This window comes from Pelodiscus sinensis, chromosome 8 (assembly GCF_052426305.1).
Source record: "Pelodiscus sinensis isolate ZL-2025 chromosome 8, ASM5242630v1, whole genome shotgun sequence".
Classification (NCBI taxonomy): Eukaryota; Metazoa; Chordata; order Testudines; family Trionychidae; genus Pelodiscus; species Pelodiscus sinensis.
This window is the reverse complement of record NC_143059.1, coordinates 26,073,799-26,101,387: the sequence shown is the minus strand read 5'-3', so window position 1 is coordinate 26,101,387 and position 27,589 is coordinate 26,073,799. Positions and strand designations below refer to the sequence as shown.

General features: G+C 41.2%; 1 protein-coding gene across 5 annotated transcripts in view; it reads left to right on the top strand.

Moving 5' to 3' along the window:
- Positions 1-27,589, top strand: part of CTNNA3 (catenin alpha 3) — a 1,028,503-nt gene that overhangs the window by 647,557 nt on the left and 353,357 nt on the right. For all 5 annotated transcript variants that reach the window (XM_089780114.1, XM_089780115.1, XM_089780112.1 and 2 more), the window contains one exon: positions 10,775-10,867. In XM_089780114.1, the coding sequence (XP_089636240.1) occupies positions 10,775-10,867 (93 nt within the window). The remainder of the gene's footprint in view (positions 1-10,774; positions 10,868-27,589) is intronic.

The following is a 27,589-nucleotide window of genomic DNA, read 5'->3' as shown; positions in this document are numbered from 1 at the left end:
CTCACACCAGTGTCGTACTTGAGTGGTCCGTACTGTCAGTATCTCAGTATCATCTGGTCAGGATTCTTGGGGTTGTCCCAGCACGCTCCTGACAGGACTTCTACTCTGTCAGCGATGATAAAGTGTTGGCTGCATGCATCAATGTCAGTGCTCCCTTTATCTAAAGTGTTAGACCCCGTGCACTTGGGTCAATGCAGGAAATCTGTGAAAGCCCCCAGAAACAACAGATGCAGGCAAGGGTAAAATCATCGAGCAGGTTTATTGTCAAATGTGATGCACTAACAGTTGTTAGCAGAAATTCTCAATGCTAAACCATTGTGCATTTGGCACAAGTTGACAATGTACCAACACATAGCAGGCCTATCACCAAATAATAGATATTAACAGCAGTTAGCCATAGTTAAGCCACTGCATTCTGTAAGTCTAGGCGATAACACCTGCCATTTCAGGTGCCTAGTGCACCCTCCCCCAGGTTGGCCAGAGAGAACCCTTTGTGGTGTCCTTTTATAGACTGGTACAAGCAACTTACATCACTTCTTTACATACCAGGTTGCCACCCTCTGTTGCCTAGTTACCACCCCTCACCTTATGGAAGGGGGGCTTACTTACTAACCTTCATGCTGTCAATCTCAACCTGGTCCTGAGCCTAGGTCGGCACGTGCATTAGTTTTTGGGGAGTCTTTGTACCAAGACATTTCTTATTAAGATGTTCTGCCAGTCCCCTTTGGCTTACAGACTGTACTTGGTGCCTCCCTATGTCCTTCCATGATCGACCTAATTTACACAATCACACAGTTATCAGTAGGGCCTCTTTCTCGTCTCCTATGTTACTGAACCAAAGTCTTGCTCACTAGATTGCAGGCCAGTTGCTGTTTTTATGTTACAGGCCTCTATTCAGGCCTGCTGACTCCATGTTATGAACCGTCAACTTACTACAACCACCAGCCCCCTGCCCTGTACATCCTGGGCAATGCTGGGTATGTCTGCTAGTTTAATATAAAATAATAATTGCTCAGATGAGAGCTAGTATGAGAATATCTAAGGGTATGTCTACACTACCACCCTAGTTCGAACTAGGGTGGTAATGTAGGCAACCGGAGTTGCAAATGAAGCCCAGGATTTGAATTTCCCAGGCTTCATTTGCATCTTGCCGGGAGTTGCCATTTTTAAATGTCCGCTAGTGCGGACTCCGTGCCGCGTGGCTACACGCGGCACGAACTAGGTAGTTCGGACTAGGCTTCCTAGTCCGAACTAACGTTACTCCTCGTGCAAATGAAGCCCGGGAAATTCAAATCCTGGGCTTCATTTGCAACTCCGGTTGCCTACATTACCACCCTAGTTTGAACTAGGGTGGTAGTGTAGACATACCCTAAGTGAGTTAGGAATCACTCTGCATCCCAAGCTCGTAGTGTAGATGTGCTGGAATATGATTTCTGCATCGTTAGGACTGTAATAATTCATGCTACCAGCACAGGTTTAGTGAAAGAGAATAAAAAATCTTACTATGAGAACTACTTAAGGGACTGGGAGCATTACGTAAACTGCCCATTGTTCTAATAGCACCATGTCTGCCTGCTGTGCAATGCCTGAGTTTGATTTTCCCTGCCCTTGAGCATGAAGTAGACTTTCTCATTATATGCTAGTCCAGTGTGAAGGCAATGCAAGTACCTTTTTGGAGCTTCCATACCTCACGAGGTAAAAGCCTGACTCTCCATTGAAGTCAATGGCAACGCTCATATAGACCCCACTGGAGCCAGAATTTTACCCAGAGTCTTATATGGACTGGAGAGGGCAAATGTGTAATTACATATCATTCCATTTCTGTATTAAGAATTTGAATGACCTTTCAGTGAGTAAGTATAAAGCTAATGCATATCTAGTAACAGACGTTGGGGACTAGTGTATTTATTATTTTGATTGTGATTTTTTAATCTTTTCAGTCAGTCATATGTAGTGATTTTTATTTTTAAGAGCAATCCCTTTTATATAAAACAATACAAAACTGTATGGCTACATCTACATTGGCCCCTATTCCGTAATAGGGATGCTAATGTAGCACTTTGGAATAGGCAAATCCGCGGGGGATTTAAATATCCCCCGCAGCATTTGCATTTTCATGGCTGCCGCTTTTTTTTTGTTGGCTACTTTCAAGTAGGAATAAGAGATCCTCCGGAAAAGAGCTTATTTTCCGGAGGATCGTGTCCAGACTGGTGCTTTTCTCCGGCTTATCTACAAGCCGGAAAAAAGCGGCAGCCATGAAAATGCAAATGCCGCGGGGGATATTTAAATCCCCCATGGATTTGCCTATTCCAAAGTGCTATATTAGCATCCCTATTACGGAATAGGGGCCAATGTAGACACAGCCTATTAGTGCCTCTTGTATATTCAGTGCACATTGCATTATTCTCCTTAAACTATTGATTTCTTTATTACATTTTCGGAGCTAATGGCCCATAAAACAGCAAGAACAGCATTATTCTGGTTAAAATCATATCCAACATGTCCACTCTGTTTTTGTTTTGTTTTTTATAGATTAGCTATTGCAAAGGGAACAACGTGAAAATGTATGATTTACACTTACAGTGTAATTACATGTTATTAGAAGGTGAATTGGGGAGGGGAGGAGAGTAATGCTGATGGGATTGCAACCTTGGAGCTTGGTGCTTAAAAACATTAAATTGGGAATAGTTGAAGTGCTCACAAATTAGCAACTTAAGTAAAAGTAAAACTTGAAAAAGCCAGGTATCCACCCATCCTTGCTGAGCTTAGTGACCACAGTGGTGAACAAAGTACCATTCATTGTCTTTGAAGTTCAGATATCTGCATGCTGCATATGGTAAATGGACATCACCAAACAATGTTGTGTTTCTTCTCCAGCTCATCGATTGTAGACATGAATGCTCAGTGACAGGCTCATTTTTTTTGTTCCGCGCATACGTGCATGCATGTTTGTCACTCCGTCATGCACACTTGCTGTATGATTGCCTTACTTTAACTGGTATATATTTTAAACAGACAGCTCTTTCTGCTCCTTTCTGAACCATTCCTAGCATGGAAAAATTAGTGGTTCGTTGAATTATAGTGACAAAAAAGCAGGAATTATAGAAGTCTGATTCTAAATCTATGGTGCATGTGAAACAGCAGATTTAAGTGCTCATAAAAGAGCTTTATTTCAACTAACGAATAGAAAACAAATGTGTTTTAATGCATCATTTTTTCACAGAGCGTGAACATTGATGAATATTGTTTTTTAGTTCCTTTGCAGTCTAAAAATCAATCAGGTTTAAGGAGCAGGTTATACCTATCGGTAATACTGCACTATTCTATTCTATTCTATTCTATTCTATTCTATTCTATGTGTGGGCATACTGTCCCCATTGCCTTAGTATCCGAACGCCTTCACCAGAGCATAAAGTAATGTATCTAATATCTGTCATATACCGTGAAACCTTTATTATCCGGCACTCTGTTAACCAGAAAATTTTGTTAACCGGCATTGCCCCCAGCCACAATACTGTCACGTCTTCAGGCATACAGGCCTGGCTTGGTTTACTATGATTGGCTTAACAATTTTTTATTTAATCATCTTTAACTCAAAATAGAAATGTGAGACCAACTGTCTCAACTACAAAACTACCAATATTAAAAACCTGAGTTTTACTATTATTGTCCATTAGTTTTTCCTAGGTTGATGGGACCTTCCGATAACTGGAATTTTTAGATAACTGGAACACCCTAATCTCCGAGCATGCTGAATAACACAGGTTTTACTGTATTATTAATTTTATATTTTCTCCTCTCGAAGAATATACTGAACTCATGGAAAGCAGGCATATATTGGCTAGTATAGGAGAAGCAGATCCAGGCTATTTGAGAAGCCCACATGCACGTTGTGATGGATCCTCTCCTCTGTGCTTTAGAAAGTGGACTTGTGAACACAGATGTGCCTAATTCAGAGGTGCTTTGAGCAAATTATCTCATATAACCTATCAATCTTCATGTGCTAATCCACTTGTTCTGTATATCTTATTTTGGTGTATGTACCATTCTTCTGTGTAAAGTTAGCCATATGGAGTATGGAATGTTTCATGGTTGTAAAGATGCAAAGGCTAACGATTAAGGGTGTTTCTGTCAAGGTCTTATCAACTCTAAAAAGAATCATTTGTCTTTTGAGTCTTAGCAGCGGTTGGTCCTAGGAAGTCATGTGATCTTCCTAACTGGTAGGGACTGGACAGGTAGTTTCCCTTGCAAAATGGGGAATCTTTGAAATATTGGAAAACTTAGGAGCTTTTTGTTTTTGGCTGGCACACCCAAGGGAAGGAACCAAAGACCCCAGGGTGAGGAACAACCCTGTTTTGGAAGGCTTCGCTGGAAAAAAAAGTTTTAGGGTGAGTTTGTAATAAGTTTGTGTAATAAGTTTCAGTGTTAGAGTTAGCTAAGTGTTTTCTGTTATTTTGAGTTTGTAATCTACTTTGCTCTGCTTGTTCTCACTTATTGCCACTTAAATCCTACTGCTTGTACTTAATAAAATCACTTTTATTTTCTATCAAGCACAGTGTAGATAATTGTTATCTCAGGGAACAATCAGTGTGTACTTTCCCCCTTTCATTGCTAAAGGGAACTTACCTAAATAATTCATTTGGGGTTCTGTTCCCATCTGGGGAGTAGTATCCCAGGAAGCTGGGCCCTAAACTATGCTTTCCTTGGATCTGAAGAGATTCAGTGTCTGTACTGCTTTTTGAGGCAGCAGTGATCTCAGGTTGGTGCCTATGCTGGGGGAGACCAGGGAGCTGGCCTAACAGGACCAGGCAGCAAGAAGCCCCAGAGAGTGAGAAGATGAGTGGCAGTGGCTTTGTCAGCCCTTTGGGAGGCACACACATATGTGATCTTTTGAGCCAAGGAAGATGTTAGTTCTTCACAAAGCTTGGTTCTTCTGTGGGCTATAGGCACTCAGGATTGATGAAGTTGTTTACACCCTGGTTAGCTTCTTGGAGCAAAATTTAACGGTATCAATAGAGACCGAGTGAAAGGTTTTAATGATCTGTAATACAGCCTCGCCAGAGGCTTGGGTACATTTTTTATATTCCCATATGCCTGTTTCCACCTTTGTTTTGTACTCATGGCTCATGTGCTTATGCTTCATGTAGAGTGGGGTGTAAAAAAACCCACAAAAACCAAAAAACAACAGCTCAAGGAGATCTCTGTGAATAACAAGGATGGAGGACAAAATCTCTCGGGATCAGTGTGTTGATGGTTGGGGCCCATATACTATGATTAAGATTCATCAGACATTCTAATCAAGTATGAATCACAGGCATTTCTACCCATTTCGTTAAAAACAAATTTAATTTATTTTCTAGTGTTAAGTCACAATGACTAATGAAGGGCCAAATTTATCTTTGGTATTGCTCCATTGACAGGAATCACTGGTCCCCAGCAGAATAGTTGTAAAACAATAAAATAATTTATCCCTGAAGGAACACAACTATTTACTACTTGATTGCTCTAAAATATTTTGACTGAGAAATAGGAAAAACTATTTCACTAGGAGGGTGGTGGAGCACTGGAATGGGTTACCTAGGGAGGTGGTGGAATCTCCATCCCTAGAGGTTTTTAAATCCTGACTTGAGAAAGCCCTGGCTGGGATGATTTAGTTGGGATTGGTCCTGCTTTGGGCAGGGGGCTGGACTCGACCTCCTGAGATCTCTGCCAGCCCTAGCATTCTATTATTCTATGAAATACCCTCTTAGACTCTTATAAAATATGTTTTTGTCCTGTGAATTTGTCATTTTTCACATGTAAAAGTCCTATTTTCTGTTACTAGTGGAACACATGCCTATATAATTCCTCACTTTTTATTCCCTTATTTTTTAATTGTGCTTTATCATCAATATGGATGCAGTTATGAAAGTGCCCAACTCTAGGGAAATGCTACTTGTGATTGAAGAGTCAACACAGGAAGAATGTGATTCTGTGTCAGATATTCAGTTAACATGTCTTGTACCTGAATCTTTCTGGCTCTAGAGAGCATTCCAAAACCAAATTATAAGTACATGTTTCAGGATTCTTGGACACAGAGGAATGACAATGCATTCTACCATACTTTTCCTTTCTGGCTTTTTTATAGCCAGATGAGTATGACCAGGGTAACATATGCTTGACTGATCCGTAGTGGCTGTAAAGGTCTATAGGGACTGAAGCCTCCCTACACAGACTGAGTTAGTTTTCAGATTGATCAGATTTATGCCAGGTGCTGGATTGCAGCCCAGACAGCAATGAGTTACTTGAAGATACTTGTACACCTCCCAGACAGCCTCACATCATATAGTCCTTTGCTGTACCAGGGAATTGGGCCCTTCAGCTTTAAAAGCTGGGAGGGTTTTTCTCCCATACATAAGTTGATGACAGATACCACATTGATCATAGTTTCAAAAAACTTTTGTTTTTTTATTTTTGTTTCACTGCTTTAGGAGAAGAGCTATGATTTTTACACTTAAGCTTTTTGAATGTTTCTTTATATGTGATAGTATATTTATGCAATGTAAATGAATATAATGTACTTGAAAGTGGTTATATTAGCCTACATGGATAGTTCAATGTGTGGAGCAAACAAAAAGTCAATTATTTTTTAAAAGTACATAATTACACATGTTAGTTATCAAATATGACTGCAAAGGAATCCTGATGTCAGACCAGCCAGGCAAAATAACTTTTCAAGTGAGCGCTTTTTTAGAATTAATAAAATGTTTATAACTTTTTATGGTGCAATCTATACCTAAGAATGGTGATACTGGGTCAGGCCAAGGGTTCAGGCCTTATATCTTGCCTTCTGATAGTGTCTCTTGTCAAATGATTCATATAGAATAAACAAAACAGGGCAACTTTCAAGTGAGTCATCCTCCATTATCCAGTCCAAGCTTCTGGCAGTCAGAGTGTCAGGGTATGTCTACATTTGCACCCTCTTTCATTTGCAAATGAAGCCGGGATTTAAATATCCCACTCTTCATTTGCATATATGCATTATAACACTATTTTGAAATAGCGCTATTTCGAAATAACAGACGCTGTTAAGGTGCGGTTATTTTGAGAGAAACCCTTCTCTCAAAATAACCCTTATTCCTCATACAATGAGGTTTGCCAGTTATTTCAAGAGAAGGGTTTTCTCTCAAAATAACCGCATCTTAACAACATCTGTTATTTCGAAATAGCACTATTTTGAAATAGCGCCATAACGTGAATATGCAAATGAAGTACGGGATATTTAAATCCCGGCTTCATCTGCCATTTAGAATTCTTCATTTGCATCCCTCTCTCGAAAGAGGGTGCAAGTGTAGACATACCCTCAGAGGTGTAGTGACACCCAGGGTATAGTGTTGCTTCCCTGACCATCTTGGATAATAGCCACTTGTGGAACCATGAGCATATCTAATTCTCTTTTGAACCCAGTTACACTTTTGGCCTTCTACTTCTCCTAGCAATGAGTTTCCTAAGTGGATTGTGCGTTGTGTGAAGTACTTCCTTTTGTTTGTTTTAAATCTGCCGCCTTTTAATTCAATTGAGTGAATGGATCTTGTGTTATATGAAAGGGCAAATAATGTCACAATTCACTTTCTTCACATGATTCATTATTTTATGGACTTCTGTCATGTCCCCTATTGACCCTCTCTTTTCTAAATTTAATAATTTCCAAGCTTTTTAATATGTCCTCATCTGGAAGCTGTTCCTTATTCTTAACCATTTTGTTGCCCTTCTATATACTTTTTCCTATTCAAATATCTCTTTTTTTGAGAAGGGGTAACCAGAATTATTACAGGCATGCAAATAACATTTATGCGTATAGTAGCGTTATTGTATTTTCTGTCTTATTATCTGTCTCTTTTCTAATAGTTCCTAAAGTTGTAAATGATTGCAACAGCACATTGAGCTAGTGCTTTCAAATAACCTTTTTAGTTATTTTTTATTACATATGGCATATCTCATCTAAATAGCAGCCTTGTATTGTCCACTGAGGATAAGACTGCAATGCAGGAAATACAACTCCAGTTGTTACACTGACTCTTGCATTGTTGCCAATGCACAAGTGATTCACAAGTCTTGTAATTTGAGGTGTTTTCCTTTGACTCTGTTTTCATCTTTTAAAAGATGAAACTCGAGACTTCTTTGGCAAAAAGCTTGAAAATGTGATCCTTACAACATCAGAATCTTGAAGACAAATCCAAAAGAACCTACCTTTTTTTTTAAAATTCTGGTTTTTAAACCAATCTCATTATTTTGGGAGCATTATTGATGATTTTGGAATGCTGAGACTGGCAAAACTCTTTACTCTTTTGTTTATTTTTTTCTCGTTGTAAAATTAGTATAATAATAATTGGTGGTAAAAGAATGTTTGTTCATTTTCTGTGGAAATAATGTCCCTGGAGTTTGGGAAATGAAAATGAAATTGTTGATATTGTTACAAGATTTGCAATGTGTAAAGCTTTGAGTAAATATTAAATATGTGTACATACTAAAGGGTCATATTTATTAGGGCTATCAAGAAGACTGTATTTCATAACCCAGCCCCAGGTCTAAGCAGCCAGAGTAGACATTTGATGGATGCATATGAAGCCTAATGGGTGAAACAACAGATATGGGGAGTTTTTGTGACATGTGGAGGTGGAGAATGGGAGGATTCATGCAGCTGCAAGTCCTACAGCTTCATCTGATCCTATGCCCAGCTTCCATTTACCACTTTTGTGTGCTGCCATGCACAGCAGAAGCAAATATGCCCCTTCTTCTTTCATATGCAGACATCTCACAGATAGGCGGTGAAACCACCTGAAGACCTGCCCAGGGAAGAGTGGACTGCATTTGCCATATGCCAAATAGTAACATAAATAAACTATAATGGTATAAAGCACCTTTAGACAGACCCCTATCTGTACTAGGAGATACTGGTTTATCTATTTTGGTTACAAAACCCCAACATATTGAAGTAAGTTGTATTAATAAAAAACTGTGAAGACAGAAGTTAGTCCCCTGTGTCTGTCAAACAGACCACTCTACCCACTCACGCAATGGCAGATCATGAATAAAGTTTAAAGTTTAGGAACGTGAAAGCTGGAAAAAACGGGAAGGCAACATAGACAGAAGGCCTGTGAGAAAAAATAAAAGCAGCCACAAGGTAGCTAGCTAAAAACTCATGCAATTTCAAGCTTCTTAATAGCATTTGGGACAAATGTTATCACCAGCAATCATTCTGGAGAAAAATTGAGTACTGAGACCCTAATCAGGGAAAGTTCATAAGATTTCTTGGTTCTTCTTTTTTCACATTTCCTTTCTTCAACAGTCATAGTGTCCTTATTCCAACATAGTGATAGAAATGTAGCAGTGTTAGTCTGGTGTAGCTGAAACAAAATACAGGACTATGTAGCACTTTAAAGACTAACAAGATGGTTTATTAGATGATGAGCTTTCGTGGGCCAGACCCACTTCCTCAGATCAAATACGATCCATCATCTATAGCCAAGCCCTTCGATACAACCGCATCTGCTCTAATCCCGCAGACAGAGACCAGAAACTTCAGGATCTCTACCAAGCATTTATAAACCTCAACTACCCACCCGGAGAAATAAAAAAGCAAATTGAAAGAGCCAAACGAATACCTAGAAACCATCTACTTCAAGACAGACCCAAGAAAACCAACAATAGAACACCACTTGTCATCACCTACAGCTCCCAACTTAAACCTGTCCAACACATTATCAATAGATTACAACCTATACTGGAACAGGACACTAAACTCCAAGAAGCTCTGGGAGACAGACCCATAGTCTACTATAGACAACCACCTAACCTTAAGATGATTCTTACCAACAACCACAGGACATACCACACTAATACCAACCCTGGTACTTTCCCTTGCAACAAACACTGCTGCCAGCTTTGTCCACATATTCACTCTGCTGACACCATTATTGGACCTAACCAAGTGAGTTATAAGATCAAGAACACACATTCCTGCGCCTCCAGAAATATAATCTATGCTATCATGTGCCGGAAGTGTCCGTCTGCTATGTACATTGGACAAACGTCTCAGACACTTCGCCAAAGAATCAATGCCCACAAAACAGACATTAGACAGGATCACAAAGAAAAAACAGTTGCTTGTCATTTCAACCAGAAAGGACACTGTCTCAATGACCTGCTAACCTGCATCCTACTTCAGAAGACATTCAAATCTGCACTTGAAAGGGAATCCTCTGAACTGGCATTCATGCTAAAATTCGACACTCTCCTCAGGGGACTTAACAAAGACTCCAGCTATCTTACCCATTACAAAGATAGCTTCCCCAATTATCACCTCTAATACTATTAACTCACAGACATCTACCCTTCCCCACCTCTAATATCATTAACTCACTGGCATTCACCTTCCTTCTCTCCCCCCCCCCCCCCCGCATTCCCCTTCTGTTCTGAAATGTGATTTGTCCTTTTCATATGTATTCATTTTTTTTTTTAAATTGTATCCTTTGGTATATATGGCTGTGACTATTTTCTTCCACTATTTGATCTGAGGAAGTGGGTCTGGCCCACGAAAGCTCATCACCTAATAAACCATCTTGTTAGTCTTTAAAGTGCTACATAGTCCTGTTTCTTATTCCAACATGTTCTTTACATCATCAATATGAGGTTTATTGCATAGATTTATTTTAGTTTAGCAAGAAAATATTTATTTTATGCAATTTACTTATATGAAAATGAATGCATACTTAGTTTATTTTTTTTCTTTAAGGTGGCTAATCTTGCTTGTTCACTGTCAACCAATGAAGATGGAATAAAAATTGTCCAAATGGCAGCTAATCACATAGAGACTTTGTGCCCACAGGTATGTCTCTTTCAATCAATTCCTATCACAGGGCACAATGTGTAACCCATTTATAGTATAAACTGTATACTTGTTTACTCCCAAAAATTCAGGCGAAAACAGTAATTAGACAGGAAAGGGTAACTTTAGGGGAAAGTATTCAGTTATTCTATTTTTACTATTTGTAAGAGATTGAAACAAAATTTAGCTGACAATCTATATAGACTGACAACATTAAATAATTTGGAAATACATATTCTGACTAGAATAGCGAAAGCAAGAGTGAGTTTGAAGACGATGGATAAGATCTGGAAAAGTAAAGCAATTAGCTTAGGAACGAAGCTGAGCATCTTGAAAACGTTTGTATTTATCAGCATGTTGTATGGATCTGAGACATGGGTGATAACATAAGATTCATAGAGAAGGTTATTGGCATTCAAGAGGCGTTGTTATAGAAAGATCCTGAGAATAAGATGGATGCAGAAGGTCATCAATGAGTAATTATATAGGATGATATAGCCAAAAGAGAATCTACTGCAGAAAGTTATACAAAGGAAGTTACAGCTATTCGGGCATATTTGCAGAATGAACGATGAGTGAAAAGTTAAGACTCTGGTATTCGGCATAATGGATGGCCTGAATAGGAGAGGCAAACCCCACAGAGAATGGGTAGATTATATAGTAGATCGGTGCAGAGCTAGTCTACAGAAAATATGCCACTCCGCACTGGACAGGGAAAGATGGAAGGAAATAGTGAGGGAGGCATTGGACACCAACGGACTTTGAGCCCATGGTTGTTGATGATGCTGATGAATAAACTATGCCAATCCTGGAGCTTGACTGGAGAGTCTCTTTGCCCATTTTAACCTGTGCATATTTTTATTTCATTTTGAAACATTTCTATATTTTTAATTTTTTTTAATCTTCATTTGGGAGCTCGTTATTGTCTCCACTGAAAAAATATGGGGCTTTTTTGGTGGGAGGAGCACAAATAAATGACAAGCAGCAGAACAGCAAGTACGTTTTCCCCAAGAATATTAACATAAAGGAAGAAATATGCATTCAGTATATTTGTAGACTTTAATGTGAGTATAGTACCCTGTTAGAATTTCCCAATTTCACTTTCAGTTTATTTCATCTCCTCTATTAAAAGCAATCCATACACATTTCTGTGAGCAGAATGAGTGGATCAGCCTTGAAGCTGTGTTAATTCAAGAAGGTTAGATTTTTAAAATCTTTAAAGAAAAGCACAGCTGATGCAACACCCTTAATGTTCTTCTCTTTTAACATTGTTTGAAAGATTGCTGTAGTTGAAATGGGAAACTAAAGAACAAAGATTAAAAGTATTTGCTGTTACGTGATCAAGAGATCTGTTCTCTCAGTGCACATTTAACACATTTTAGAAGCTTGGAATGCACATAAAGACTATTAAATAGACATATGTCAATAATGGCATGTGTCCTACAAGCAGAACACTTTCATTTGAATCCACTGTATTGCGCTGTGGATATTTTCGTAATTATTTACAATTCAGTGTTGTTCAGCCCATTGTTTTTGCTGGCATTGATTATTATTGCTAAATGTGCATGTTCAGTTTGTGACCACATTGTTACTCCAAATAAAAAATGTAAGTTTGTGATGCATTATTCTGTTTCAGGGTGTATGTTCCTTTTCTAAAGAGAGACGCATAGTCTGAGTATAGTATTTGGAGCCAGTAACACCTGCGTCCTAATTCTGGCTCAATGCACTGTGGCAAGGCATTTAACTTGCCTATATACCAAGTTCCTATCAGAGAAATGGCAATAATATTTACCTCTCAGGGATATTTTGAGTATGAATTATTGTTAGACTTACTATTATTATGTCTATTATTACTGTGATTGATCATCATTTTCAAGTAAAACAAAATAAAGTAAAACTGAGAAACGTGCCAAATAAGTATTGTCAATCTTTTATTAATTTTACAAAGTTGCAGAATTTATTTTTCTCTAACTAAGGCAACATTCCTAATGAAAGCAATGCATATTTTACCTGAGTAAGGACTAAGAGCAGCACAGTTAGTTCTATGAGTTTTAATAATGACCCAGACCATATGTTATCATAAAAAAGAGGCTCCAAAAAAACACCCTCCAAATGGGGAAAGAATGCTCTGAGAATCCCTGGAAGTAATAGATCAGCATGCAGAATGTCTCCTATATACTTGAATTCCTGTGGAGGGGGGGGGGGGTTACAAAATTAACTTTTGGATTGTTTTTACCATTATGCCATGTAGGCATTTCCTTGTATAAGCTACATTATTTGATGGGAACCATGCTAGTTGAATTGAAATCTGAAACGGCTGAATTAAAAAAAATCCTTGGGGCCTCAGAGTGCTGCAGGTTTGAACAGTAACATTTTCCATATTATACTGTTAAAATCTAGACATAGAATTTACAAACCTCAGAGGAAAATCTGAATAATATTAGAATTCATAGATATAGACTCATAGGTTGTCCTACACTGCAGCCAAAATTCTGAACCATGGTGACAATACTGTTATTCAAAAGGAGACGGTAAGGATATATTTTAATATTGTTCAGACATTAAACAAAATGAATTGTGGCTCTACTCCAGAACAGATAGTATTGCTGTTTACATAATTCCAGTAGTTCCTGAATTATGTTCCTTCCCTGATATTTTATGTGGAAGATCTCTTCAAAAAACGTTTAATGTAGATAGATGTCATCATTAGGATAGCAAATAATTAAATAGCTTCAAATAAAAAAGAGCTACTTTTCTTGTTAGTCGTTGTTTTGTATTTGTACTAAATAATTCTTTTGCAGACATTGTACAGGCTCAGAAAAAAATCAAATAGCGATTAATCTTCTACATAGCAATTACATGCAATTTTCTTGTATATAGTGAAAAATGTGAAATTGCCACATGAGGGAAATAGTCCCCTTTTATGTTGCAGAGATGAAATTTGACAGAAAACGTCCTTATTCAATCTTCCTTTTTCTGCCTCATTTCTCACACTTCAAAGGGTCTCAGATTTCTCTACAGATGTTCCTCTTAGACAGAACAATGGAGACAGAGACCCTCTTACAGATGGAGACTAAACTATTCAGAAATGGGAAGAAGTTAGAAGATTGGGATTTCACTAACCGCATTAGAGAAAACCGTGCTAAATGAAAGTACTAAGATATTGGAGTGGGAGAAGGTTGAGTTCCCTTACTTCTAGGTTCTTGCCATTTCTTATTCTACTTTCCCCCTCCACTGGTAGCTGAAACAAGGAATCTGTCCTGCAAAATTGATCACAAAGGGCATGTGACCTTTCTTTCATTTTCGAAGGAAGATGTGCAAATTCAGTGCACATTCGCATATCTCTTTCAGATCACTTTTTCAAAAGAGGTTCTTTCAAAAAAGAAAGTAATCTAGACATGGTTCTTTCAAGAAGAAAACCCTTTTTCGAAAGAATCGTGTAAACCTCATTTTTTTAGGAAGAACGGTTCTTTCAAAAAAGGTTTTTTTTTCTCAAAAGAACCATGTCTAGACCACTTTCTTTTTCAAAAGAACCTTTTTCGAAAAAGTGATTGGAAGAAGATATGCAAATTCATGCCGAATTTGCATATCTTCTTTCGAAAGTGAAAGCAAGTCTAGACGTGCCCTAAGAGGAGTCAGGCTGAATTCTTGTGATTTTTCCTGTCTGTCTTCTATGGGAGAAAAGTCTAAAAGGGGTAGTTGTGTTAGTCTATATCTGCAAAAATGATGCGGATGCCCTGTCTCACCATAGAGACTAACAGATTGATTAGGGCATAAGCTTTCATGAGTAAAACCCATTTTCATCAGATGTACTGGAATAGAAACTATAGAGGCAAGGATATATATTTTGTATTAATGAAACTAATCAAGTCAGAGTGGAAGTGACTCATTCACAGCATTTGGTGTGGACACGTGAATATATAGAGGGGAAATTGCCATTATAATGTGTTAGCCAGGTAAGATCCTTATTCAATCCTAAATGTATTGTATTGAATTTGCAAATGAACTTCAGTTGAGCTGTTTCCCTCTGTAATCAGGTTTAAATCCTTGGACATTCCATAATGCATTTGTTGACAAAGAGCCAGTGTTGACTCTGGTGTTTGTTTTGTTGACAGAACTGGCTTCCGCCAAGATTCCACAATGCCTGCACTGATCACTCTGGGTTTTGATCTCTGCCGCCCTGCAGACATGCACCTCTTCCCTTTCAAAGCTCTAAGAAGTATCTGATAACCCAGTGTGCTCTTTGTTTGGGAAACAAAGAGCAAATCATTGGAATGCTTCTGTTCTGCCCTGCAGTAGGAACAGCGCCCCAGCAGACTTGCTGAAGGGGGACAGACTGCTATGCTGCTTAGACATTCCTCAGCATGGAGAGCTCTCAGAGCTCGTATGTTACCAGCAGCTGAGAAGGCTGTGGGAGAACTCTGAGGGCATCCCAAGATGTGCAGGGATGAGGTCTGCCTTCCCAAAACACTGCACTGTGGGATACACGTGCACTGTTGGTGATGGTGTCCCCAGTGTGGACATGATCAGTCAACAGAAGAAGCAAGTATGAATACCCCCTGGCAATTTTTGTTTAGTCAACATAAGTTTTGTCTTCCAGATTTGTAGTGCAGACATATCCTCAGTCTCTGCCCACGTGCACAAAGTAAGAAATTGCATGAAAGTTTGAATTTATATTTTTTCCTAATATTTTACATTTTCCATGGCAATACTGTTAATATAGTTATGACTTTCACCTAGGCTATTTCTCGGTTAAATAGCCTTATCAGAACACAGCTTCTTAATTTGAAGTCCCCAGACGGGAGTAAATAGACACTTGACATTTTGTTCACAAGCTCGTAAATTTATCTTCTGTAAGTTTTCTGTTCTTCTAGTCAGCTTATCATTCCTCTAGATATGTGGGGATAAAATGAAAAAAGCAGTATGAATAGGATATGTCTTAGAATCCTAGAACTGGAAGAGACCTCAAGAGGTCTTCGAGTCCAGTCCACTGTCCTCATGGCAGGACCAAGGACTGTCTAGATCGTCCCTGACTGTTGTCTGTCTAACCTGCTCTTAAATATCTCCAGCGATGGAGATTCCACAACCCCCTTATGCTAAAAATTCCAGTTTTAACCACCCTGACAGTTAGGAAGTTTTTTCTAATGTCCAACCTAAACCTCCCTTGCTGAAATTTAAGCCCATTGCTTCTTGCCCTATTATCAGAAGCCAAAGAGAACAATTTTTCTCCCTCCTCTTTGCTCCACCCTTTTAGATACTTGAAAACTGCTATCATGTCCTTTCTGTCTTCTCTTTTCTAAACTAAACAATCCCAGCTCTTTCAGTCTTCCCTCGTAGGTCATATTTTCTAGACGTTTAATAATTTTTGTTGCTCTTCTCGGGACCTTCTCCAAATCTTTCCTGAAATGTGGTGCCCAGAACTGGACACAATACTCCAACTCAGGCCTAATCAGCACAGAGTAGAGTGGAAGAATGATTTCTTGTGTCTTGCTCACAACACTTCTGTTAATGCATCCCAAAATCATGTTTTCTTTTTTTGCCACAGTGTCACACTGTTGATTCATGTTTAACTTGTGGTCCACTATGATCCCTAAATCCTTGTCAGCAGTACTCCTTCCTAAACAATCACTTCCCATTCTGTATGTGTGAAACCTAATTGTTCCTTCCTATATGGATGACTTTGAATTTGTCCTTATTAAACTTCATCCTGTTTACTTCAGACGATTTCTCTAGTTTCTTTGGATCATTTTGAATTTTGACCCTATCTTCCAAAGCACTTGCAACTCCTCCCAGCTTGGTATCATCTGCAAACTTAATAATTGTACTCTATGCCATCATCTAAATCATTGATGAAGATATTGAACAGAACCAGTCCCAAAACAGAACCCTGAGGAAGTCCACTTGTTATGCCCTTTCAGCATGACTGTGTACCATTAATAACTATTCTCTGAGAATTGGTATCCATACAGTTATGCACCCACTTGATAGTAGCCCCATCTAGGTGGTATTTTCTTAGTTTATTGTTAAGAAGGTCATGTGAGACTGTGTCAAATGCCTTACTAAAGTCTAGGTATACCACGTCCACTGGTTTTCCCTTATCTACAAGGCTTGATATCAGATTGGTTGACATGATTTGTTCTTTACAAATCCACTCTGGCTGTTACCTATCACCTTATTATCTTCCAGATGTTTGCAGATGATTTCCTTAATTACTTGCTCCATTATCTTTCCTGGCACAGAAGTTAAGCTCACTGGTCTGTAATTTCCTTGGTTGTTCTTATTTCCCTTTTTATAGATGGGCACTATATTTGCCTTTTTGCAGTCTTCTGGAATTTCTTCCATCTTCCATGATTTATCAAAGATGATAGCTAATTATATGTAAGTAGTTCACCTCTTTTGAATGTGAAGTTTTCTTTAGTAAATATTACTAATATTAATATTTATATTAATGTTAATATTAATAATGGTAATAATAATAAATTGATTCTAGTGGAACAGCTCCTGGTAAAACACAAACATCTTTGACTTGCCAAAAATGTACATAAGCTATTACTACCACCTCATTCTTTGACTTTAACCAGATGAAAGGATATTTCTGAACAAATGCAGAAAGTTTGCAGAAAACAAATTTACAGCGAAACGAAATTTCCTTTTCCAGAGATTGGTCTTATCTGTGTACTATAGATAACATGGAAAGAAGAAAGATTATCTTAGAAGAGGTGAAAAACAATATTAAATAGGGCAGGACACAGAAACTGCTATTTGTATGCATTCCTGATTTGGGGTCAGAGCCAGTGTTCATGTTCAAAAACCAATATTAGTTCTAAAGGCTGAACGTATTGAGAGCAGAGTCTGTCATTCCTATAAAAATAGCTTGTGTTTGTGTTGGGCTGTACTGGGCAATTTTGTGCATGCACAAATGAGAACCTGGGACAGGTATGTAAAAGTTGAATGGTGAAATCTTAGTTTTTTATGCAAGAGTGAATGAGCACAGCAGGATGATACCTATTTGTTACAAAAGCCCCTTTGCCCTAAAAAGCCTACATGGATTGGAAGAGCTTTTGGGCAGCTGACACCTTACTACTCATTCTTGAAAAAGAACAAATTCACTTCAGAGTATACACGTGCACACACAACCAACAAACATGCTGCAGGTTCCAGTGTACAGGGTAACTGGCTAAGGACTAAGATGCATGTCCACAGAAGTTATGTTACATATACATGGAAGCTAGCTTAGTCCCCAAAACTCTCCTAACCCTAGCTAGGGATTCTGCTGCTTGTGAGGAGTGAGAAGCATTCAAACTTCCGTATTCCTTCCCATCATCATAGCTACACATCACAGGGTGGACTTTACCTCTAGATATTTACAAAGCAAAGGATAAGCAGGGAGACTTTCAAACATGCAAATGATGGGTAGGCACTTAGCTCCCATTGACTTTCAATACCTCTGATTATTGTCAGTGGTAGTTACAAAAGTTACTGACATTTGAGCCTTTGAAAATCACCCGAGTTCTGTTGATTTTGTTGGGTGTAATCAGCTGATTTATGATGAACTAAGGTAAGAATAGGAGAATGATTTATTCCCTTTACCTCAGAAGCTATATTGGTCAAATATGATATTGTTCTAGAAAATACAGGAGGTACAATGATACAGACACAGTAGGGAAATGAGGACAGATGTATGGATGGATGGAACAGGCCACAATGTTTATTTAAGTTTAACACAGGGCAGGTGGCTGCTCCCCTCTCATTGTCAATAGTTTTCTATACCAAGTATTTAATAGGTTCTGATGTGGGGTAAGAGGAGTCCTATGTTATAGTGTCTAACTCTGAGTAAACTCTTCTCAGCCTACCCATCCTGATGTCCGTTACCTCTGGAGGGTGCATTTAGACTGCAGGGTTTTTTCGGGACAACGTTAGTTTTTCTGAAAAAACTTCATTTACATTCACACTGCTATTGCGTTCTTTCTAAAGAAAATCGAAAGAAGGCAGGAGTTTTTATGACACTGGTAAACTTCATTCTGGGTACGTCTAGACTACAGGGTTTTGTCGACAGAAGTTTTGTCGACAGATACTGTTGACAAAGCTTCTGTCGACAAAGAGCATCTACATTTAGTTCTGTCGACAAAGCAAGCTGCTTTGTCGACATGGCAGTGTAGACGCAAGGACAGTTTACATGCAATAACACCTTCTGTCGACAGAACTCTGTCGACAGAAGGCGTTATGCCTCGTAAAATGAGGTTTACCAGCGTCAACAAAACTGCTGAGTTCTGTCGACGTTATGTCGACAGAACTAAGCGGTAGTGTAGACGCAGGTATAGTTTTGTAGACAAAAGTTCACTTTTGTCGACAAAACTCTGTAGTCTAGACATACCCTCTATGAGGAAGAATGCCTTTTCCAAAAGAGCTGTTTCAGAAAAAGGCATGTGTGGAAGTGGAAGAGGGAGTTTTTTCGAAAGAAGAAGAAAGAGGAAAAAGCACAGGGGCTCTGATGGCCATTCTGCCCATAGTAATCACAGCTTAAATGTGAGATAGCATCCACACTGAATGGATGCTATCTTTCAAAAAAGCAGATTGCTTTTTCAATGCAAAGATCTCATCCGGAAAAGCTTCTTCCGAAAGAAGCCTGCAGTCTAGACGTACCCTAAATCATAGCACCCTCTTCCCCATGAGGGAGACAAATGGTGCAGAAGGATAGGGATCTGGGCCTGAGGGGGCCAAAAGGTCTGACCTCAGTCCACTCAGGGTATATGTGCACTGTAATATAAACCTGGACTCTGACTCAAGCTCAGGTCTAATCTCCTTTCTGTCCACATGCAATTCATGCTAACCAGGAGAACCTGGAACCAGAACCATGGCCCCGGCAACTTGCCAAAATCCTGCCTCTTTTGAAATAAGTTTGACCAAATGCTGGGCAATGCACACAGACAAGGATGACCTGGTCTGCTGGATTGGTGGCCTGCTGCCTCAGTAGTCTAGCAAAGAGCCTTATGGCAGCCAGCATCAGGCACTGAGTGGGAACAATGAAATAATCCTTCTGTTGCTGAAACTGGTGCCAGAGAAGGAGAGGCATATTCTGGGTCCCTGGAAGAGTTCACTGTGGAGCCAGCTGCAGACAAATAGAAGAATGAAGATGCCCCAGAGTCTCCTAAGTTTCTGGATCCATATTAATGTTCATAAATACAGTAATGGAGGGGATTTCAGCTCTTTGAACTGATGCAAAAATTCTGAGACTCTCCAGCTAGTAGTGTGTATCACCTAATTGCAGATTGTAAACCAGTCACATGGCTCCCATCTACTTGCTCCCCTTCCCTCCATGGAGTTCAAAACCGAGAACCTTATACTGTCTGGCCTCAGCTAGATCCTAAGCATGTACCTCAGCATTCCTCAAAGTGTTCTGCGGGCCTGCTTTGTGAGAGCTGCTAGTGGGCCCACACTACTTTGTTTACCTAAAGACTGTATGCACACCTCATGGCCCTCATTCCGGGTTCTTGGATTATGTGAGGGGAAAAGAAAACCTTCCTGACCCCTCCCAAATGAGTGATTATCTAGTCCTGTGGCATCTGTTAGGCCAGATTTGTATTCATAGTTCAAGATCAAGAGGGTAGAGCTTCTGGATTATGGCCCCTGTTCTAGATTAGTTGCCAAGATCTGGAGAATAAAACTTAGCACTCCTCTTGGGGAGCCAGTTTTGAATAGACCTGCAGAAAACTGGCAAATCAGCAGTCTCTCCTTTCAAGCTGGCCAAGAAGTTATCTGGTATTCCTTTCAGGAAATGTCTCCTAATTAATCCCTCAGGGTATGTCTACACTACAGCACTAATTCGAACTAACTTAATTTGAATTAGTTAATTTGAACTAAGCTAATTCGAACTAGTGCATCTAGACCTAAAAACTAGTTTGAATTAGCGTTTTGCTAATTCGAACTAGCATGTCCACATTGAGTGGACCCTGAACCGAGGTTAAGGATGGCCGGAAGCAGTGCCGGCAGGGCATCAGATTAGGACTTAGAGCATGGAGCTGCTGTCTCAGGCTAGCCGAGGGCTGTGCTTAAAGGGACCCGACCCCCACCCCGGACAGACAGTTCTCAGGGGTTCCCCGCTCGCTTGTCTAACTTGATGAGGGACAGCAAAGCAGTCCTGGCTTGGAGTGCCCTGAATGCCCACACTCAGCATATCACAGGACTCGGCCATCAGCCCGGCTGCACTTGCCGCAGGCTGCCATCCGGGGGGGAGGGGTTAATCAGGGGGCTGCAGGAGAGCTTCCACCCCGAGGAGCCCACAGAGCTACCCCAGTCCTCCCCATCGGGGGCTCGTACCCCATTCCTCCCTCTCCTCCTTCCACTTACCCCTCCCTAGCCCCCTGGACACGTGTGTTCAAAAAGAGAAACTCTCTTTATTGAACAAAACTCGGGGAGACTGGGAAAAGGAGGTGGGAGAGGGGAGGGCAACTAAAATGATCAGGGGTTTGGAACAGGTCCCATATGAAGAGAGGCTAAAGAGACTGGGACTTCTCAGCTTAGAAAAGAGGAGACCGAGGGAGGATATGATAGAGGTCTATAAAAGCATGAATGGTGTGGAGAGGGTGCATAAAGAAAAGTTCTTCATTAGTTCCCATACTAGAAGGACTAGAGGACACCAAATGAAATGAATGGGTAGCAGCCTTCAAACTAATAACAGAAAGTTCTTCTACACAAAGCAAATAGGCAACTTGTGGAACTCCTTGCTGCAGGAGGCTGTGAAGGCTAAAACTAGAACAGAGTTTAAAGAGAAGTTAGATAAAGTCATGGAGGTTGGGTCCATGGAGTGCTATTAGCCAGGGGGTAGAAATGGTGTCCCTGGCCTCTGTTTGTGGAAGGCTGGAGATGGATGGCACGAGACAAATGGCTTGGTCATTGTTTCGGTCCATCCCCTCCAGGGTCCCTAGTGTTGGCCGCTGTCAGCAGACAGGCTACTGGGATAGATGGACCTTTGGTCTGACCCAGTACAGCCATTCTAAGCTCAGGGCTCAGGGTCGGGGGTCTCAGTGGACCACCCTGATTTTCATGCAAACCTGCTCTTGGGTGGCCAGGCTGGCAGCTATCCTGCCCTAGACGGCCACTTTCCTGTGCCTGGTGCGGCAGTCGTGGATGAGGTCCACGATCTCCGCACTAGACCTGGTGGGCGCCTGCCTCTTGCGGACCCGGGCAGGCTCCCGGGAGCCGCCAGCCTGGTCCCGGGAAGAGGCGGAGGGCTGGGTGGCAGCGGGTGGCTGGTTCGTGCCGTGCCAGGTGCAGTGTCTGCTGGCTGGGTGCTGGCAGGGTTGCACCTGGCACAGGCACCGTAGCCAGACCGGGCCCCTTTAAGGGCTCCAGGGCCGGGAGGACGGCAGACAAGTTTCCCTGGTGGTGCCCAGAGTGGCCACCAGGGCAAGCTGGGGAGGGCTAGCCTCCCACTAGTTCGAATTAAGCGGCTACACAGCCCTTAATTCGAACTACTTAATTCGAACTAGGCGTTGTCTTCGTAGAATGAGGTTTACCTAGTTCGAATTAAGCGCTCCGCTAGTTCGAATTAAGTTCAAACTAGCGGTTTGCCTGTGTAGCGCCTATGAAAGTTAATTCGAACTAACGTCTGTTAGTTCGAATTAACTTTTTAGTGTAGACATACCCTCACTCTCTGCTGGGACTGTCCCCTTTCACAACCAGACCCACTGAGTTTTCCCACCCATTGAGGCAGGCGTTGACATTTATTTGGGCAATACATTTAATGGTAGGTCTGACATGTGTAGAACAGGTTAAATGACAATCTTAGTGACTCCTCCTAGCTGAAGCAAAATGTAAAATGCTGCACTGAGATCACATTTTTGCTTCCAGTTTCTGGGCAAAAAATATTTTTTTGGGGGGGTGGTTGATTTTCTAATGTGCGTTCAGTGTCTGTAATGTCTCCGTGTCTAGTCTCACAAGAGCTCTGTGCTAGAATGCCCTTTGAATTCCATGGGAATTTTGTACTTGAATTACTCAGACATTTTCATTGCAAATGAGATGGAATTAAATATTGGCAGTATATTTCTATTTGTATTAAGCTTCAAGCTATTTTATTGATACAGTAAAATTGAATAATGCACCCTTTCTTTCCACAGTCTTCACAGTGACTGCCCCACCTACTGATTTTATAAATATTCAATATATGGATAGCTCAGTATATTGAATATACTTTTTTAGTATCTTATTTTTCTCCCAGCAGCTTCCTCTACTAGATAGCCTTCTACCACACATTCAAGTCTGTCCAAGCTGAATTAGGTGTAGGCAAAGAAAATCTTATTTAATATGAGCCTTTAGTAAACCCTTTGACCCAAACATATTTCAGGTTCAAAACAACTATGCTAACTATTTCCCCCCATTTCGGTGGGCCTCTGTATTTCTTGATTCCAATTCCAGTCATGGCCAGAAGCCTTGAAATACTGTGAGATAAGCTATTTTGGCTTAATTGGAAATGGGAGATACACAAAATCTCTTTGTTAATCCTATTTCTGTGACATTTCCAACCAAAGCTCTGAAAAAGGTTTGGATAAGCATCCAGAGTTTTTAAGGATTATCTGAATTGATTCAGAAACCTGCACATCCATCAGGAGGAGGAATAAGAAAGGCAGAAGATAGAGGTTTGGAATTTGGATCATAGCAGCTTGATTTATAAATGGAAAAGAAGACTAGAACTTGGCAAACACATTTTGACGAGAGATTTTTTTTTGGTGTGAAAAATGCAAATTTGAAGACATTGAAACATTTCAGAAAGTGCATAAACAAATGCAAACACTGAAACTGTATAACAACAGCCCCCTTGAATGTCATACCACCTCTCCATCTCTTCTCCTTTCTCGTCTTTCCTCATTTACATCTGCTGGGCCCTGTGGAAGGATGGTGGAGTCAGCCATGGGAGGCACTCAATATGGAGAGTGGCATGAGGCTAGGTTGTCCTGCATACTTCCTCATGGGGTGCATTTGCCTTTGCCACTCAGCCTTGGCATCTTCCAAGCTGTTTCTCACCTATAGCACAGAGTAGCCTACAGGGGAGTCGGGTCATGATGTGATTAATGCTACTTTGTGGTCATCAGTGATACGAGAGATATGAGGGTTATTGTTGTTGGATTTTTTTTTAACTTAGTTCTCCTCCCTTTGCTGAGCTTAGTCCTCCTCCAGTTTTCCAGGAACTACAAAGCAAGTGCCTGTTCCTGTCCACAAACTGTGCAGCCAGGCGAAGCCTTTCCTCCTGCCTTGGCATACCCTTGCTTTAGCCACAAATCCTTCTGTCCTTGCTACTAGAATCTTCTTGTTGGCCCTCACCAGAAACTGAACTGTAAGTTCACCATGGAGGTGCTTCCACTTGGGATGATCCACAAAGTTGCATTGGCCCAAACTCCTTCTGCAGTGTGAGAGAGCTGTGCAGCCAATAGGGATTGAAGGGCCTGGAACAGAACAAGACTCAGAGGAGTATTTTTTCAAATAGCTCAGTGAAGGACACAGAAAAAATCCTTGTGGAATTCATAGGACATAAAATGACCACAGAAAGTTCTTGGACACAGCCCTGTTAATTACACGATAAGAAGTCTAGGCACAACGGTATATTTAAACATGCAAATCTGCTGTTTTATTTTTAAAAATGGCAAAACTGCTTAGGTTTGGTTGTGTAGTGAGGTCAAGGAGTTAAAGTTAACAGCTTTTTCTATGATTTCAAGCCTTCTACTTTTTATATGACATAGCACTTCTTGTGGTGTGTGGCCCCTGACTGGGAAAGGAAGATGCTATTGAATACTACTTCTGGATTTAAGGCCATAACTCTCCAAAATCAGTCTTATTCTACAATAGTCAATACTGAAACACAGTACAGGCAGTCCCCGACTTACGCAGATCTGACTTATGTCGGATCCGCACTTACGAACGGGGCTTTTCTCGCCCCGGAGCTCACGGGTGGCAGGTCGCCGCCCGTGTCCTCCGGGACGAGAAAAGCTTCTCCCGGTCCCCCTGGTCTGCTGGGGGGGGGTCCAGAAAAGCCGCCCCAGCAGACCAGGGGGACAGGAGCAAAGCCGCGGAGCATGCCCGCAGGGGGACAGCTCAAGCGCGCCCGGGCTGTCCCGCTGCGGGCGTGCTCCGTGGCTTTGCTCTCCGTCTCCCTGGTCTGCAGAGAGACGGGGAGCAAAGCCTTGGAGCACGCCCACAGTGGGACAGCCGCGGCGCGCCTGGACTGTCCCGCTGCCCACGTGCTCCGCAGGTTTGCTCCCCGTCTCCCTGGTCTGACCAGCAGACCAGGGAGATGGGGAGCAAAGCCTCGGAGCACGCCAGCAATGGGACAGCCGCGGCGCGCCTGGACTGTCCCGCTGCCCGCTTGCTCTGCGGCTTTGCTCCGCGTCTCCCAGGTCAGCAGACCAGGGAGACGGAGCAAAACCGTGGAGGACTTGGGTGGACCCACCACCCCCGTCTCCCTGGTCTGCTGGGGGGGGGGGGTGCAGCTAGTGCCCCCCCCCAGCAGACCAGGCTTTTCTTGCCTACCCCTGGGGTAGAGCAGCTGGGGGCTGCCGGGTTGGTCCCACAGCACCGCTCCGGACTAACCCGGCAGCACCCCAGCTGCTCTGCCCCAGGCGTCTTGATTCAGCCGCTGCCGGTCAGTTTCAGCAGCGGCTGAATCAGGACGCCTGGGGCAGAGCAGCTGGGGTGCTGCTGGGTTGCTCCAGTAGTACCGAGGAGCCGCGCTACTGGAGCAACCCAGCAGGACCCCAGCTGCTATGCCCCAGGTGTCCCCAAGTCAGCCGCTGCTGAAACTGACCAGCTGCTGACTACAGGAAGCCCGAGGCAGAGTTGCTCTGCCCCGGGTTTCCTGGAATCAGCCGCTGATTAGTTTCAGCAGCAGCTGACTTGGGGACGCCTGGGTTTCTTAAGTTGAATCTGTATGTAAGTCAGAACTGTCATCCAGATTCAGCCATGGTTGAAACTGATCAGTTTCAGCAGCAGCTGACACCAGTTCTGACTTACATACAGATTCAACTTAAGAACAAACCTACAGTCCCTATCTTGTACGTAACCCGGGGACTGCCTGTAGTGAGAGTCTTAGTATTTCATTCCATATTGTGTAAACAATGCTGTTGATAAACATATTGTCACAGCTATCTGATTCTATTTATATATACTCCATTCATTTTTTCAACTTTTGTATTAATGAAAAAAGTAGAATAAGTTACTGGACAATATCATTCCTTAATGTCATTCTTTCTTCCTGTTTGTGAACCTTGTATGTTTTAACTATTGTTGATATTAGTTCCTCATTTTAGGTGACTATTAAAATACCATGTAACATACTTTGTATAAACTGAATCTGCTGACTCTTTAAGTTTGTGAATTATTTTAGCTGCTGAAGTGGCATATAGGAGCAGTAGTGTAATAAAAAATCAGGCCCATAGTAGCTAAGGCTTTAAAGGCAGAGGGTATTTATAGGTCAAATAATATTTTTTTAAAAAAACTCATTAAACTATTTGAAAAACAGTTTTCTGTCATGTATGTATTGTATGGTGACTGTATGATGGTATTATGTGATATAAATGCTTTATGATGATATATTTTCATTTTAATAATATTTTGGACACAATCCCATGTGACATTCCTGTAGGATACATTGAGAAATATGGCCTAGATTAAATTAGCCTTATAGGTTAGGTTAGATAAGAACTGTTAAGCTTTGGAATAGATGTGCGAGGTTGGTTGTGGAATCCTTGTCATTGGAGGTATTTAAAAAAAGATTATAAACTCCTGTTGGGGATGGTTTAGGAAGCATTCTTGGTACTACTTCAGTGCAGATTGCTGGATTAGATGACCTTTTGAGATCCCTTCCGGATCTACATTTCTAAGATTCATTGACTCTGTTGAATTTATTTGGAATGACCAACACAACTCAGTTGTGATTTTGTCTCTAAAACACTCATCCAAAATGTAGGCTGATAATACCTTTATACCATAGTAGCCTATGTCTATGTAACTTATTTGCATACACACGGAGGGAGAACTACCTTCAGAGGCAGGTTTTATGTCATTATGGTTCTTCCCCCTTTCAGCTCCCCTTCCTTTGAACACTAAGAACTTGTATACTCTAGCAGTGGCATGGAAGAAGTATGTTGCAACAAGTAGCGGTGCAATGCTCTGGAAGGAGGAGGGAAGGGAGGGATGCTGCAGGAAAGGGGCCTGGCAACTCCCAATTGCCTGAGCCTTTCACAGAAGCAAGGAAAGATTTTTTCCCCTCTGCTTCTCCCTCTTCCAGAACCTTTCCCTGGTGCTGGAGCCTTTCACTGCAGTGGAAATGGCTCTGGCAATGGGATAGTACAATCCTGGAAATAGCAACGCACACATGTTTGGCACTGCTTTGGTGCGCAGAGAGTCTTGCAGTTTTCAAATGGTTAAAGCATTATATAATATTATATATAGCATTATATTATTATAATCTACTTGCCTAAACTGGGCCTGGCCATTTTATACTGCTGTTTATGTGCATGCTAGCCAGGTGTGCAGGTGTAGACTTGCCTTAGTAACATGGACACCATTTTAGTTACTTCTTCTTGTTTTTGTTGTCTTTTCACATTATTTCTTAAATCTGTGATATGAGATTGGCAGGGGCAGGTGGAAGGAAACAAAAGATAGCAATGGGGTGAGCTGAGAATCTGTGGCACCAAGACAGATGAGATGTGGTTGGGAAAGAGGGTATTAAAA